The sequence below is a fragment of the Myxocyprinus asiaticus genome, chromosome 9, assembly GCF_019703515.2.
Source record: "Myxocyprinus asiaticus isolate MX2 ecotype Aquarium Trade chromosome 9, UBuf_Myxa_2, whole genome shotgun sequence".
Lineage (NCBI taxonomy): Eukaryota > Metazoa > Chordata > Actinopteri > Cypriniformes > Catostomidae > Myxocyprinus > Myxocyprinus asiaticus.
The window spans coordinates 44,080,579-44,098,352 of NC_059352.1; the positions used below are offsets into that span (position 1 = coordinate 44,080,579).

Here is a 17,774-nt window from a genome sequence, read left to right on the forward strand (position 1 = left end):
TATTGGTTGACATACATCATCTGATTGGCTGTGTGTTGTGTCATGCAGCAGTTTCGATTTAAGTTTGGACATAAAATTTGCTTATTGCTGGAATCAAAACTGAAAAAAAGAAATACATTTTTGGTTTATTCAATATTGATGGAGCAACATAAACTGTGTGAACAGATATAATAACCGAAGGTTGGTTTAACCCGGCGGGGCCCGTTGAGAAAAAAAAAATCAAAATATTAATAAATACAGTCTTGACCCACACAAAATACAGTAGGTATTGTTTTAAAGCTTAGAAGCTGTATTTTATAATGCATGTAGGCATTATGACCAAAACTGAACAAGTGCTTTGAAATTTGCAGACAAATCAGAAGTGTTCCATTTTGATAATTTATTAATAATTTTGCATTGTACAAATTATTGTAATCAGTAAAAACATAAAACTGATCAAATAGCCATGTGCCATATGTTGTTGGAAAGCTCTCAAAGAGTAGAATGCAACCAGCCTATTTGTTTTACTCACAGACAAAAATATAACGAGTAATACCTAAGTACATGTCTTTGACATACATGTTACATGTAAACTGGTGTTGCTAATAAGCCGCGTTTTTGCTGAAAAACTTCACAAAAACAAACAGAAGATAAAATATCACATACAATTACTTAGAGGAGGGGATTCCTGTCAGATGACTTAATCAGAAATGATGTTGTCCGGCATCATGGAACGCTTAACCAATCATATTAGGATTCAGATTGCTGCAACCAGAGGTGGAAGTCATCCAAATATGGGCAGAGAGGATTGTTCACTCTAATTACATATTGCCACCAGGAGATGGCTTCAAGTACATCACACAGACTCAATGATGTCTCAAATGACAGAATGGAACAATTGGGAACAAAACAAAAGCAGTTTTTGGAGCTACCTTATTTAGACCCTGAGATATATAATGTAAAATAAGAAAAATAAGACAAAAAGTGTATTTTTGGCTGAAGTTTGTCATTTTTCAGCTGTTTTCTTAGGCTGAGAGTCTCATAATTTATCATAATCTACATAATTAAAAAAAAAAAAAAAGATTTATTTAAAATGATACCAAACAATTGACCCACTTTTTTTTATTATTTTTTATTAAAAATCTTTTTTAAAAAGGTGACAAGGGGGCTTTTACCCCACACTTGGAGGTTATATTGAAATAGTTTAAATTAAGGGGCAATAGCGAGGGGCAAAATTTGTCAACTTATGCAAATACCTTAAAAACAGCAAGATGCTTTTTTGAGTAACAAATTAAGATAATGTTTATTCAAAATAAGCACAGTGCAATAAAGGGTGCACAATTTCCTGTTCATTTAAATCACATTTGACATTTCATAGCATCTCAAGTATTCTATAAACAACTAAATCTTCATTGTGATTGGATCAGTCAATGTGAGCCCACTTTGAACATTCTTCTTAACAAATCTACAGTATTCCTCTTTTTATGGGGGGCCTTTCACTTATTAGATTTAGTGATTTTTTTATTTTTTATTTGATCACCTTGAACAAAACTGAAAATGACATAAGTATTTTGTCTCAAAATAAATGTTATGCTCGGAGTCACGTGACGCCATGTGAGGAGCGGACGTGTGATGGGTGAGCTCTGTACACTTTGCTAGTTTTAATAATATTTGTGTCATAAACCAGTGAGATTCGATACACCCTGATTCTTAACTGTTTGAAGAAGACAATATGTCAAAGAATTCAAAATCCTCGGGCTCTAGAGATATTAAAAGACACTTACATGCTCAAGCTGATTCCCCTCAGCGGCAGGCCGAAAGCCCCGGACTCAATTCGGACGGTGAACTGAAAGAATTCTGGGGTGAATTGATGAATGTGTCGGCAATGCTGACGAAGGTTGTTGCAGACTTGGAAGATCTTGTTGTAATACATCGATCGATCACTTCCATGGAGACAAAATTCTCTGAGTTGGTTACATGATTGTCGGACGTCGAGAAATGGATCAATTATCTGGAGTCATCGGAGAGGGAATTAGCTGTTAACCCGGTAGCGACCAAGGCAGACTTTTGAACGCATTTTGGAAAAATTGGAAGACCTCTAGAATCGTAGCTGGCGAAACAACGCCCAAATTGTTGCAATTCCTGAGCATGAAGAAGGCCGAGATATGGTGAAATTCCTAGACGGGCTCCTCCCGAGTCTGCTCAACATAACAGGCCATAAGCTGGAAATCGAGCGAGATAATAGAGTTCCGTCTCGGAGGTCCATGGAGGGAGACAGGCCCCGAACAATTCTGGCCAAATTCGATAAAGATCTTGTGGTACGCAAGGCGAGGAGTAAAGGAAAGCTATCTTGGAAGAACCATAGCATTTTCTTTGTGAATTCGACAAGAGAGAAACGTGTTCGATTCAAGGAATGCAAGAATCTCTTACATCAATGGAAGGTCGCTTTTGCACTGATGTTTCCGGCCAAACTGAGAATAGATACTAAAGATGGCTGTAAAATATTTATATGCCCACAGCAAGCATTGTCTTTCATAAAGACATTGGAGTAAGCAAGCCATTTGGTGATTTTCATGTTGCCGCCTAGTGGACCCGTCTCACTGAACATACACTTGACTGTCCGAGGAAACTGAGTGCCTTTTTCGTTTTGTTTTGTGCTTGTTCCGTGTAGTATGTTTTGTGTAGTATCATTTCTTCGGGATAGCTTGTGGATGAATCTGATCGTTTTGGGTGCTTATGCCTCCTGTTGGCTGGAGTTGGTTTTGTGCAATATATCTTGCAGGACATTGGAGTGAGTTTGACTGCCCGAAGAGCTTTTTTTTTTTTGTGCTTGTTCCGCTAGTGGCTGGAGCTTGTTTTGTGGAGGCACACACTTTCAAGATAATTAAGTGGATGAATCTACACTTTTTTGTGTTTATTCCGCTCAAGTAAGAGCAGGGGAGTCATTACATTGATAAGTAAACATCTACAATTCAAATTTCTCAAACAGATTAAAGATACATTTTTGAAGAGTCATTATTTCTTTAGCAGAAATTCAAGGGCAAAGGTTGATTTTGGCTAATATTTACGCACCTAACGCTGATGATCAGGGCTTTTTAATAGATCTTGAAGGGATGTTGCAAGCCGCTGGCACCCTTCATGATATCATATTGGGAGGAAACTTTAATCTATTGATAGGTTCAGTCCTTGATCATAGTGAAGCAAAAGTGTGCAAGCCCTAGAGCAACATTGAGGCTTCTCAGGATGTGTACAATTCTTGGTCTTACAGATATTTGGAGACTTTTAAGCCCATCTGGTACAGACTATAAATTTTTTTCATCAGTCCATAAGATTTATTCTAGAATAGATTTTTTAATTTTATATCCAAGTCCCTCATTTCATCTGTTGTTGATTGCTCAATTGGAAACATTTTAGTCTCAGATCATGCCCTGATGAGTTTAGATGTGTTGCCACATATGGAGAAAAATAAATCATATAGTTGGCGCTTTAATGTATCCCTTTTGCTAAATCCTTATTTCCAACAAATGTTAAAGGCTGAAATCAATGTTTATATGGAGACCAACTGGTCCTCAGTATCCTCTATGCGCGTGGCTTGGGAGGCACTTAAGGCGGTTCTTAGGGGCCGGATCATACAGTATGCCTCATTCATCAAAAAAATCCAAAGCACGAGAACTCGTGGAGTTGGAAGAGAATATTAAAAGTACAGAGACAGAGCTGAAGTGCTGAATGTCATCTAATGGCCTCAGAGAATTGACCCGATTGAAATACAAATATAATACTATTTTGTCTCAGAAGGTGGAGTTTTGGTTATTTAGTCATACTTTGAGTCGGGGTACAAATCAGGGAAGCGTTTGGCTAGATATATAAAGCAGAGAGAGTCTTTTTCTACCATTCCCTCAGTGAAATTTGCTGGTGGTGAAATTTATACCTCAGCCATTGATATTAATAATGCTTTTAAATAATTCTTTTTTTGATCTTTATAGTTCCATGTCTTCGTCTGCTGTTGAAGATATTAGAAATTTTGTGGAACCATTAGATCTCCCTAAACTGACGACTGAGCAAAAACATTCTATTGATTCTGAGATAACCTTGAAGGAGCTTGACAAGTTAATTAAGGCCTTACCTACAGGCAAGGCTCCGGGGCCAGATGGCTTTGCCGATGAATTTTTTAGATCTTAATGCTACAGAATTGGCCCCACTTTTGTTAGAAGTTTATATGGAATCATTAAAGAATGGAAAGCTTCCGCCAACCATGACACAAGCCCGGATCAGTCTGATTCTTAAAAAAGACAAAGATCCAAGCGAGTGTAAGAGCTACCGTCCAATTTCCCTGATCCAGCTAGAATTTTTTGTCAAAAATTTTTGCTAACCGATTAATTAAAGTTATGAAATCTCTTATACATACATATCAGGTGGGGTTCATTCGAGGCCGCAGCTCTTCTGATAACATCAGGCGTTTCATCAATATCATGTGGTCAGTGGCGAATGATCAGACTCTGGTCGCTGCCATCTCACTTGACGCCGAAAAGGCATTTGATATGGTAGAATGGGATTATCTTTTTAAGGTTTTGGAAATATACGGGTTCGGGAATACTTTTATTAAATGGATTGAGTTACTTTATAGACACCCGGTAGCGGCAGTACAAACAAATTGATTAATTTCAGATTATTTTACTCTGGATAGGGGCACCCAGCAGGGTTTAAAAGTTGGGTCCTAGGCAGAGTCATAAATGGTAGAAAAATCATCCTCAGGGGATGGAAGTCGGCTGGGGCACCCTCATTTAGGGAGTGGGGTAGATGGACGAGGTGGCGGCGTTTGAGAAGATATTTTTCAGAAGGCTGGGGAAATGGAATTTGTTTGTCAGAAAGTGGGGGGATTATTTGGCTTTTTTGGAGGGTCCTCGGGGAGGGGCTGTGGAGAGAGATTTGTAGATTTGTAGTTTAGTTGGGTATGTGTATTATTGATGTTGTTTGAATGTATATCTTTTTTTTTTTTTTATGTTCTAGTTGTCGGTGACCACAGTAGAGCGTTCGGGGGGAGGGGGTTTAATGTGAATAATTAATTCAGTTTTTAATGTTGTGTTTGTATGTTTTTGTAGCGCGGAGGAGGGCGGGGCCGGGCCGGAATGACGCATGCCCGGACCCCAATCAGCCTGATGAGGCGAGTAAGGGATAAAGGCGACCAGAGACGGCAGTTCGAGAGAGAGGGAGAACTACAGGCAGCTGCCCTGTACGTTTATGTGTTTTTGTTTATCATTAAACTTTATTTATATTGTCAAGCCGGTTCTCGCCTCCTTTCCTTTATAACCTCTTTACAGTTTTATGTTTAGAATCAATAAAATTGTTAATAACAAAAAAATAAATGTTATGCTCATTAGCTTAATAAATTTCAACACTTTTAAAAGTAATTAAATGCTAGATCAATTGACCTCAAAATCAACCTTTAGACATTGCACGTGATAATAGTGACAAACAGGTGTTTAGGAAAGTGATGTAGTAGTTTGATTGGAGGGAGGGAGAGACGCTGTGCTACTGCTTTCCCCCTGATTGGTCTGAATAAATCACTGCTGCACGGTGCTGCCTGCTCTGTCTTGTCTGTCCATGCGCTGTCAGTGCCCTTTGCTCTGCGACGTTATCACTGCGTGAGATAAGGGACATGTGGCGTGAGAGCAGTGTCAATTGCGTGAGAATTGGCAGCCCTGCATGACTAATCAGACGTTTTCTTTGTACCTTACCAACAGTGCCATCATCACCATGGCGACTCATTTGAATTCTCGTTGGCGTGTTGAGTCATGGCAGCTAAGTACATACCGCAGGCAGAGTACATAGAAGGATAGAATGGATGATGATGTCATTAAACAAGCAAAGGAATACTGAATAGAACTGAATAGAATCTTGGAACGTTACCCTCTTTAATTGTTATACTCTTCTGGCAAAATCAAAGCTATAGATACGCCATAAATAAGCAATACATCTTGATGATTATACCTATTGTGAATGCAGTGATCCAGTTTCAGACTCAAAGAGCCAAACCTCCGTCAGGATCCTAACATGAATGACTGAGCAGGTAGTGGGATTGTTATCTTTGATACCCCAGGTTAACTTTCAGTCACATTCAGTAAATTTGAGTTTCAAAGGCATTCAAAACATTCACAAATAACAAAAGCATTTTAATATGTATCATCAGTTTAATTTAGCGTTTCTAATGAGTAATATAATGACATTTGTTTCTCATGTTTCTCTAAATTTACCCTTATCTTACCTTAAAGCATACCAGTTTTATCACTATGAGATGAGTAGTTTATTGATTATGAATGACTGAATAATTGTAATGCAGAGAATTTTTATTACACTGAAATCTTTTAAACCTATGCAACACCAACCTGTCATTGCCAAGCATTCAAAAACACAACCAATAGATGTTATTATAACCACTTTGGCTGTCAGTTATTTTTACAGACATCTGGATTGTGTTGAGAAATGCTGGGTTGGATATCCAACTTTTCACTTTTGTAGTGTCTTTTGGAGTGTAGGCCCATTGTATGCTCTTTTCCACCCATAATGACACACAGTCCTCAAACTGTCTTTCCTTTAGAAGATCAGGGATGTTTCTGTGAAAGCTGATTATTTGTTCATATCCTTCATCACGTTGAGTCTCTTGGTAGAATGGCCTCCAGAATATTGTATACAGTGTGTCATGATGCTGTCATTTGGGTTTGGTCTCAGTTGCTGTTGTCCATGTGACTGTTCACCATCCCTGTCTCCCAGCGCTCAAGTAATGGGTTTCGCTGCCTTGGGATCTTTAGGGTTTTCTGTATTTAATGAAATTAATAAGACCATTAGTGAGTACATTTGAAATGTCTATAAAGGGTAGCTTGTCACAAATGTTGTTTATTATATTTACATTTATGCATTTTGGCAGACACTTTTATCTAAAGGTATTCATTGTATTAGTTTATGCGTTCCCTGGGAATCGAACCCATGATCTTGGCATCACTAGCGCCATGCTCTACCAGTTGAACTACAGAAACTCTCATATATTGCATATATACAGTACAGTACGTAAAGTATACACCAATGAGCCAAAAAATTATGACCATACAGAGATTAAGCGAATAATGTTGATCATCTCCTAACAAGGCCGTATGTCAAGGTCTGGGTAGATTAGATGGTAAGCGAACAATCAGTTCTTGTAGTCAACATCCACTTTATTAGGAACACCTTTACACCTACTTATTCATGTGATTGTCTAATCAGCCAATCGTGTGGCAGCAGTGCAATGCATAAAATCAAGCAGATATGGGTCAGGACCTTCAGTTAATATTCACATCAATCATCAGAATGGGGAAAAAAAATGTGATATAAGTGATTTCGACAATGGCATGATTTTTGTGTTGTGGGCCTACCATCTGTGTACCTCAGCAGAAAAGGCTATTTTTCCAGTCTTTAACTGTCCAGTTTTGGTGAGCCTGTGCCCACTGCAGCCTTAGCTTTCTGTTCTTGGCTGACAGAAGTGGAACCCAACGTGATCTTCTACTGTTGTAGCCCATCCGCCTCAATCTTGAACGGGTTGTGCCTTCTGAGATGCTTTTCTGCTCACTACAATTGTACAGAGTGGTTATCCGAGTAACCGTAGCTTTCTGTCAGCTCGAACCAATCTGGCCATTCTCTGTTGACCTCTCTCATCAAAATGGCCTTTCTGTCTGCAAAACTGCTGCTCACTGGATGTTTTTGGCACCATTCTGAGTAAACTCTAGAGACTTTAGTGCTTGAAAATCCCAGAATATCAGCAGTTACAGAATTACTCAAACCAGCTGTCTGGCACTAACAATCATGCCATGGTTGAAATCACTAAGATTAAATTTTGTACCCATTCTGATGGTTGTTGTGAACATTAACTGAAGGTCCTGACCAATATCGGCATGATTTTATGCATTGCACTGCTGCCACACGATTGGCTGAGTAGATAATCGCATGAATAAGTAGGTGTACAGGTGTTCTTAATAAAGTGGTCGGTGAGTTTATATTATACATATATATATATATATATACATATATATACATATATATACATATATATATACATATATATATATATATATACATATACATATATATATATATATACATATATATATATATATATATATATATATATATACATATATATATATACACACACACACACACACACACAGGCGGCCAAAAGTTTGGAATAATGTACAGATGTTGTTGTTTCGGAAAGAAATTGGTACTTTAATTCACCAAAGTGGCATTCAACTGATCACGAAGTATAATCAGGACATTACTGATATAAAAAACAGCACCATCACTATTTGAAAAAATGAATCGATTAAATCTAGACAGGCCCCATTTCCAGCATCTATCACTCCAACACCTTATCCTTGAGTAATCATGATAAATTGCTATTTTGGTACTAGAAAATCACTTGCCATTATATCAAACACAGTTAAAAGCTATTTGGTTCGTTAAATGAAGCTTAACATTGTCTTTGTGTTTGTTGTTGAGTTGCCACAGTATGCAATAGACTGGCATGTCTTAAGGTCAATATTAGGTCGAAAATGGCAAAAAAGAAACAGCTTTCTCTAGAAACTCGTCAGTCAATCATTGTTTTGAGGAATGAAGGCTATACAATGCTTGAAATTGCCAAAAAACAAAAACTGAAGATTTCATACAAAGGAGTACAGTACAGTCTTCAAAGACAAATGACAACTGGATCTAACAAGGACAGAAAGAGATGTGGAAGGCCAGATGTACAACTAAACAAGAGGATAAGTACATCAGAGTCTCTAGTCTGAGAAATAGATGCCTCACATGTCCTCAGCTGACAGCTTCATTGAATTCTACCCGCTCAACACCAGTTTCATGTACAACAGTAAAGAGAAGACTCAGGGGTGCAGGCCTTATGGGAAGAATTGCAAAGAAAAAGCCACTTTTGAAACAGAAAAACAAAGAAACACAGACACTGGACAACAGATCATTGGAAAAGAGTGTTATGGATCTTAACTCTATTGAGCTTTTGTGGGATCAGCTAGACAGTAAGGTGCGTGAGAAGTGCCCGACAAGACAGCCACATCTATGGCAAGTACTACAAGAAGCGTGGGGTGAAAAGTCTCCTGAGTATCTAGACAAAATGCCAAGGATCTGCAAAGCTGTCTTTGTTGTACGTGGAGGATTTTTTTATGAGAACTCTTTGAAGTAGTTTAAGAAGTTTTGAATTATTATTCTTGTTTTTTTTTCAAATTGTAATAGTAATTTTTCACATTATTAATGTCTCCTGACTATACATTGTGATCAGTTGAATGCCACTTTGGTGAATAAAAGTGCGAATTTATTTCCATAAGAGCAAAATCTGTACATTATTCCAAACTTTTGGCCGCCAGTGTGTGTGTGTGTGTGTGTGTGTGTGTGTGTGTGTGTATATATATATATATATATATATATATATACACACGGTGTATAGGTGAGATGAGGTGAACTGAAAAAATCCACTCTCTACTGATAAAGACACGTTTACTTGACAACACCAGTTTTGATTGTGTTGCTTCTGTTACATTATAGCCTCCTGGCTGAGCTGTGGCAATAATGATAAGAGTCTTCATCTTTCATGGCTCGATCTTGATTTTTAGCTACAGAAGAATGCAGTGGGTACAAACTCTCATAGACATCATTATCTGGGTAAGATAAGCATCTCTTTCAGCAGCCACTTTTAAGTGTCTTTGGTTGTGTTTGCACTGGGAGGGTTATTGAATCTTTGATACTCTATGATTACTTATTGAAGGAATGAATTGCTTTGGTGTCTGTTTTTCGTTGGTCCTTTAGCAGACACTTGGTATCTCAAACGACTGACAATTAACTTATTACGGAAACCTCTTGATCTCCTACTCTAACCTCCCTGGAGAGCAAGCTGGAGTGAAGTGTCTTGTTCATTGTCTTGTCTCAAGAGCACAATGCTAACTAAATTTACATTTCCTAAATACCATTTTATGGTTTCAAGAAATATCAGTGCTAGCAAGGCAGAAAAACACCTGTTAAAAATGTAAGTATAGTAAGTGTAGGTTTCAAATTTTGCTTCTGTGTAAATAAAATGCTTCATCAGAGCTGCTATGCTGTTATGACCCTCAGTGCGTCTTCGCAGTGTAAAGATGGTTATATGGTTAAAAAGATGCAAGAAAGGGTAGAACAATCACAGTTCAGTATTCAAATAGATGTAGAATGAAAACCAATTGAAATTCACTATGCAAATATTACAGTGACATCATTGCTGTTGGATACATTTTCCAAGTCAATCAATGTAAGTCTATGAGAGATTTTTTTAAATGCAATTTTTAATTTTCTTTAATCTTTAAATCTTAAAAAAAAAATAAAATAAAATAAAACATTTACAAAAACCACAAATAGACTTCTAGACAAGATTGAAACTTTCTACTAAACAAAGTTTGGTAGAAAGTTACTTAATATTTAGGGTAAGTGGTTAAGAACAAACCACTAACAAGAATTTTTGAAGAATCTAAATACAGAGCTGCCTTGCAAACACTATAATAAAGAAAACTTAGTGAGTCCCTTGTTCATAGATCAACCAATCTAGGACTTGAACCTCAGACTTTTGAGTTACCACCCCAATCCCCATTACAGCTGAGAGGTATGACACATTTAATCCCAGAGTGTGGATAGCATGGAGAGGGGCATTTATATCCATTTTTAACAGAGAGAATAAAACAGTGAGGTCCTCTACCTTTGACTGTTGTCCTTGTTCTTCATTCGCTTGGGGTGGCGGCCATGTTAGGTCCAGTTTTCCGGTGGACAGTCGCACTAGTGAGAAAGGATATGGATATTATTTTCTATTTTTTATGTTATTTCAGTCAATACAATATCTATTACATAACTATAGGCTTTGTTCAGGAAAATATATAAACATAAAATGTATTAAATACAATAAAGAGTTTTCTAAATAAACAAATGTGTTTTGTCAACACTGAGGCAGTAATACAGTACCTATGGAAAATCATCATACCCCTTTGGAATAGTCACTTTTTTGTCTTACAGCCTGAAATCAAAACCAATTTAGAAAAAAATCTTTACTTAGAAATGTTGCCTTACAACATTCAAGTAATGGGAAAAAAATATATAAAAGGTGAAAAACTAGAATAACAGGGTTTAAAAGTGATAATACACCTGGATTTAATCATTTGTAGAGCTACCTTTTGCTTTAATGACAGCCATCAGACAGTTTGGATGTGTCTCTGTTGGCTTCGCACACCTACATTGGGGAATATTTGCCCATTGCAGAATTGTTTGAGTTCAGTCAAATTGTGGGTTGAGCGGCGATGGGCTGCTCTCTATCCACAGGTCTTCTATTGGACTCGGGTCAGGGCGCTGACTTGGCCACTCAAGAACTTTGACCTTCCTATCGTTAAGCCATTGCATTGTTTTGTTTTTTTGGTGGTGTGTTTAGGGTTATTGTCATGCTGAAAGGTGAACCACCTACCCATCTTCAGTTGTCGAGCAGAGGGCCACAGATTTTCCTCAAGAATTTGGGTGTACATGGCTGCATCAATTTTCTCTTCAAACCTGACCAATTGCCCAGTCCCCACTGAAAAGAAACACCCCCACAACATAATGTTGCCACCACCATGCCTTACAGTAGGTATGGTACAGTATGTTCTGGGTGGTGTGCTGTGTTTGGTTTTCCCCAAATATAGTGCTTGGAGTTCAGTCCAAAATGTTCCGTTTTTGTCTAATCAGACCATAAAACCATTTGCCACATGCCATCAGAATCCTCCATGGTCAGATGAGACAAAAACGGAACTTCTTGGACTGAACTCCAAGCACTATATTTGGAGAAAACCAAGTAATTTTACAGGAATTTCACTTCCTCTCAGTTTTGTACGAAATCAGAAATCTATATTACAATTGTTCGCACGAATCCCTGGAGCATTTACCTATATGAAAACTAGCAATGGACTTCAGTCGAGGCTATTTCACTAGACTAGATGACTCATACAGTAGTAAAAGACAATAAAGTCAAGACGTTACAACTCGACTGCGGTTATTTATTGGACATGCAAACACACAATGAAAACTTTAGTAAAAAAAAATGCATTACAAAAACCAGACAATTTTCCAGACAAGCTACTCTTAACCATCCTTTGCTCATTTCAGCACATTTGACTAATAACACAACCATTTCAATATCTGGTTCAAGTCAGTACTGATGACATCTCACTAAATTAGCATTGTGGAAGTGTTTATTTGTTAGCTGCCATGGAGATGCAAAAACTACCAGCTTCAAGTCAAATAAAAATTTGTTTACGTAACTGACCAATCAAAAACAGGACAGGAAGTGTTATACGCTCTCACTGCTATCAAAGTAGATTAGTTTTGCAGGTGTTGGTTTAGCCATTGGATTTATGGCCTACAAATACAGTGAATGGAGCTCTTTAGGATTTGCTTAGATGGACATGTAATGTGTCTTTTGCATAAACATTATATCGGCCCCAAAAATTATTTGGACATTTTTTCTCTGTCAATCTTAGTGGGACATGTCCATAGTTAATGTGATTAACGACACCTGTGTTAACTTGAGAGGGGCTGACTTCATACATCCAGTAAAAATCACCTTGGGAACTGCTGGTTAAAAGAAATTTCAGAAATATGCTAAAGGCTAAATATGGCTAAGAAAGTGAAAAATATTCTGTCAAACATCTCCTTTTGTGTTCCACAAAAGAAAAAGTTATATGGGTTTGGAACAACATAATAATAAAAATAATACTAATTTGTTACATTTATATAGCTTTACTTTTCTAGGCACTCAAGCACTTTACATAGAATGAAGTGAATCTCCTCAACCAGTATAGGGGGAATCTCCTCAAAAGGTTAGGTAAATGACAGAAGTTTCATTTTTAGGTGAACTATCCCTTTAAGTATACAAATACAGTGGTCACTGTATATCCTTTTTGTACACTGTTTCCACATTGAACAGCAGGGAAGCATCAAAGGCTGGACTCAACCAGTTTCTTTCATCTGTTTTGTAAACCAAAACCAAACTTACACATGCTGCTTTCAGTGACTCACCTGACGTGGTGGTGGAGAACTGATCTGATTGGCAGCCTGCTGGAGTTAGATTTGTGTGCTGAGGAGGGGGTCTGGGCATCTCTTTGCTAGAGGATTGTGTTACCCCCCTCTCTCCTACTTTACTTTCCATTTTCTCTCCTTCTTTTGTCCCTAAGTCTGTTCCCGTTACTCTTTCTGCATCCGTGTCCATGGGTGCACCTCCATAAAGACTATTCCTCTGTCTCTGTAGCTCTCTCTCCCTCTCCTTTGCCTCCTTAATGTCCTGCTCCACCTCGGGCTGCAGTGACATGGAAGAACGGAGCTTGAAGAAAGGGTTCTCCTTCACCAAACTTGAGACATCTTCATTTTCAGTCACTTGTAAATTTAGTCTTGGGCTAGCTCTGACAGGCCCAGCAGAAGCAGCACTCACATTCTCAGAATTCATGACTTTCATGGACCGTCCATCTGTCCATGGGACTGTGCCATAAGAGCTTCTTGTGGGAAAAGAGTTGGCCTCTATGATTATTATCTGGCCCTTGATTCCCTCAGTTAGACCAGGTCCTCGAGAAGCAGGTTGGTTGCTGTTAGAACCCCCCTGTGGGCTCATTGTTGGTGGAGTGGGAGAAATTTGAGATTGTCTGACCTCCACAGCAGAATCAACTTCTTGTATCTCAGTAGAACCCTCTACATTGACGGAGTTTGATCTTCTACTAAGAACTGGCACGGATTCCTTTGGCTCTTGAAAGGCCTCAAAGAGTTGCTTTTTCTCTTGAAGCTGTACCTCTGTGCCCTTGTCATAAAAACCAGGAAGTCGACCAAGTTCAACCAGAACCTTCTCCCTCTTGGCCTCCGCACTGATTTCCTGCTGCATCTTCTTTCCAGCAAACTCTCTGTCCTTTACCTGGCTTGGGCTGTGTTTTAGGAACATGTCCTGAGAGAGAATGGGTCTCCTTGTTGGAATTTCCACAAACTCATTAGTCCTGTTTGTTGTATTTTCCAGTCCTCGAGAGCGCCGTAGACTTTGTTCTCTCTTCATGGCCAAACGAATCTCCCTCTCGATGGGAGTTTCATTAGTAGGAGTTTCAAAGGGATCAGGAGCATCAACGTTAACAGGACAGTCCGAGACATCTGTCATGCTGTTGGGAGAGAAATCTGCTGATAGACCACTATCACTCTGGCTGTCATCAAAATCCATTCTGCTGAATTTTACTTCCCCAAAATGAGGCTTCGTGTTTGGCTGGGAGTCTGTTTTACTCTGTCTTTTGTTGGCCTGTTCTTGTCCTTGATCTTTAATCTCTCCCTGCCTCCCACCTTCCGTCTCACAGGTTTCTGTGACACACACTGTTTGCTTTCGCTCTTCACCTGTTTTACAATGCTTTCTCTCCTCCCTTTCACTGTCCCTACCCCCCTCTGTCATTATCAATGGCACTTTTACTTCAGTAGAGTAATTGGTAGGGATACTTTGACCTGGATTGGCTGGCTCGCCAGCAACTGTATCCAGGGGCGGAGCAGCACCATACACCTGTTGCACCACCTCATTTTCATTCAAACCTCTTGGGTTGTTCACCTCAAGCTCCCCCTGCTGGACAGCCTCAGACATGATTATGGACTCACTTTGGGTGCTTTGTGGAGGGTTGGGCTCAATAAGACTTTTTGAAGAGCTCTTGGACCACTCTGACAGGTTTGGTGGTTCATCACTACGGCTGTCCCGTCTTACCCACTGCTCTTTGGTGGTGGCAAAATCGGCAGGTTTGCAGTCTATGTTTTGCTCTTTGCTGTTCTCTGATAGGAAGACAACTGAGCCGGAGTCACCATGTGACTCTAGTTCATGCTTAGTGAAATGGTTCTGTTCTTCACTGGCTACCTTTGGTGGATTTGATGAGTCTGTGCTTTCATCCTTCTGTGTCATGGTGAGAGATTTTTCACCCTCAGTATCTTCTTGTACATCTTGGCTGGTTTCAACGTTTTTCTTCTCCCCGTACTGAATCTCAATGACCTGAGCCTCATTCCTCTCAGAATGGGCTTTCACTTGGGGCACTAGTGGCCAATCTCGACACTGGACATGATTCAAGTCATTTTCAACTGTACTGTTGAAGTCTTCCATTTTTGACTCGATGGCTCCATCTGCTGGTAAAGAAGTGGGAGCACTGTGAAGCTGGTGAAAAAAGTCCCTTTCTACCAATTCTGTTCTTTCTTTTTCACTAATAGGCTTTATTTCCTGATTTTCCAGCCCTTGAGGATCTGTGGCCATTTCTTGCTTTTCTGGTTCTTCTCTCATTTCTTTTTCCCTGCCTTCAGTAAACTGGGAATTCTTTTCAACCCCAGCCTCACTACTGCATTCATCCTCGGTTTCAGATCTTTGAGGGCACATCACAGAGCCTGTTTCCATTTCACGCTTGATCTGTCTGGAATAAATGGCAAAATGAGTTACTTTTTATACAATCACAGGATGACAAACAGCCGGCTCTTGTGTACTGACAACAGGCTTCCTTTATTTTATTGAATTTAACATTTTTCCCCCCTTTCCAGGCCTTTTGTTTCTCTCTTGCTGTCCATCTACCAATAAAGATGTCATTTATGAAGCCACAAAAGGCCTTCCTTTGTGCAGGCACACTTATACATTTTGCTGATACTATAATCAGCTTATGTTTCAATCCCAGTAGCTCAGCAAGGCTCACACAAAATTGAGTTACAGCCTGGCTGATTGCTGTAACTGAATAAGAATTTTTTTTTTTTTCACCAGGCCACTTTTTTAGTCTTGTTGTTTGGGTTTGAAACCTAACTATTTGTTTTTTTAGTCCCCTTCACAATTCTTTGACCTCTAGGAAGGTCTTAATTAGACTCATTAGGTCATTTACTCTTTAACTCCCATGCCTCCAAGTCAAATTAGTGTCCTTTCCCATTAAGATCACCTTGAAACCATGAACCTGGAACAACTCTTGATTATTATAATTTACACATCTTTTTTTACAATTTATCTCTTTCTCTTTGCACCAGTCTTCTTAGTTCTTTCTTTCCGTGAGTACTGTAACTTCTCCCTTTAGATATTTTGAATGCTATAGTGTCATTTGAAAAATGACCTATCAAAGCATTTACCCCTGCTCATTGATCCAGTTGCCATGTTGCCATACATGATTGAGAATGATTAACAAGTTTATTAAACTTAGAAAAACATGGGAGTGGAACTTTCTTTCACCTTAACAGAGAAGTCAATGAAATTTCTCTATATTCTGCAGAAAGTACAAATTAACAAGGTCTTTTATTAATTATATTTACTTTAATTTAAAAGATCACTGGGGCATAATTTCTGTCACCTCTATGGGGTAAATTGTCACCATGAAAACCAGCATTAATTGACACTGATTTGAAAAGATTACCTTTTTAAAATAATAATAATAATAAAAAAAATAAGACAATATCTAAAGAAAAAAGTCCATCTTCCACAACTTATTTGTATTTAAAATGTATTACAGGCTATTTAATGACTTGTCAGTAATATTTGGCTGACAATAAATGGATCATTCACAATAAAATATTTGGACTCTGCATTTGTCCATGGGACTCAAAACAAACACAAGGACTTACAGGTGTATCATAGGCAAATGCTAATTACATAAGGAACAGATTAATACTGTTTAATCAGATTACACTGTGACCATGAGTGTCAAAACAACCTGGAAATAATCATTCTGGAATAACAGAATTACGACGAGGTGTTCTGAGTGACTTTATAAATTACTAGTTTAAATAAAATTGATAAAATATTCATATATATTAAACAAAACAAATAATATCACAGGGAGAAAAAGACTGCTGACAAATAAGGCATTAAGAATATAAACACATTTCAAGAAACATGAATACCTGTCTTTGAAAACAGACAAGTTTAACATAACTTTAAATGTACTTTGTGCTAGTTTTTAAAATATTTATCATACTAACTTTGATAAACGTTTCAGCTAAAATTCCTGACACTGTTATATAACACTTAGAGCTCTCTCAATTTTAGAAAGGAATGAAAATAGAAAAAGATGGAAAGGAAAAATTAACCTACCAGTTTACGAGATGAAAGACAGGGGTCACCTGGAGGACACAGAAAACTGATATTGTCCACCTGATGTACCAACAAACTTTGTAAAAATCTCTTCCCCACTCACACCTTCGAGCTCTTTACCACTCTGTCCTTCCCTTACTTTTCCTGGTTTCCTTCTCTCTCGAACTCTCTCTCTTTCTCAGTTTTGTCTTTCTCTCTGTACCCCCCACCCCCTTCTTGGTGATCAAGGTTAAAATCGGTGCTGTTCTTTCCCCTCCAACTTTCACACTGAATTAAAGCTCTTGAGTAAACCACAGGCCTTGCATCACTAATCCAAACAGCCCTCTAAAAACTCTACTGACTGAAGCAAGGGCTTGCTTTAAACATCATGTAGCAAATTAAACAGTGAAAGCAACTCATCTCTTCAATGGATAACATTTAAATTTTCCCACTATACTGAACTGTACTGTAAAACCTAAATGTAGTAGTATAAAAGTTTATAAAATATGCACAAATATTGGAATGTGCGACAAGGTTGAAGCTATTACATTTTAAACACCCAGCACTGCAATACAGTATACAACATACAATATTCTTTTTCATGTTTCATGATAAAAGGATTGTTGCCATTGTTCTTCTTTTATTGGCATTACTACTATCTGAATATCTTTAATACATTTAATACATA

The 17,774-nt window shown here is 38.3% G+C and overlaps 2 protein-coding genes across 4 annotated transcripts in view; one reads left to right on the forward strand and one right to left on the reverse strand.

Annotated features, from left to right (window-relative positions):
* The window catches only part of LOC127446643 (uncharacterized), a 32,908-nt gene extending 27,650 nt beyond the window's left edge, over nt 1–5,258 (forward strand). For all 3 annotated transcript variants that reach the window (XM_051707736.1, XM_051707735.1, XM_051707733.1), the window contains one exon: nt 5,079–5,258. The gene's annotated coding sequence lies outside the window, so the exon portion shown is untranslated. The remainder of the gene's footprint in view (nt 1–5,078) is intronic.
* A 1,009-nt stretch (nt 5,259–6,267) lies between these two features.
* On the reverse strand, nt 6,268–17,252 carry misp3 (MISP family member 3). The gene is made up of 4 exons (XM_051707724.1): nt 17,108–17,252; nt 13,075–15,458; nt 10,736–10,812; nt 6,268–6,791 (listed from the first exon to the last, which is right to left on the reverse strand). The coding sequence occupies exons 2-4, from the start codon at nt 15,440–15,442 to the stop codon at nt 6,702–6,704; spliced, it is 2,535 nt and encodes an 844-aa protein (XP_051563684.1). The 5' UTR covers nt 15,443–15,458; nt 17,108–17,252; the 3' UTR covers nt 6,268–6,701.
* Between the last annotated feature and the right edge of the window lie 522 nt (nt 17,253–17,774).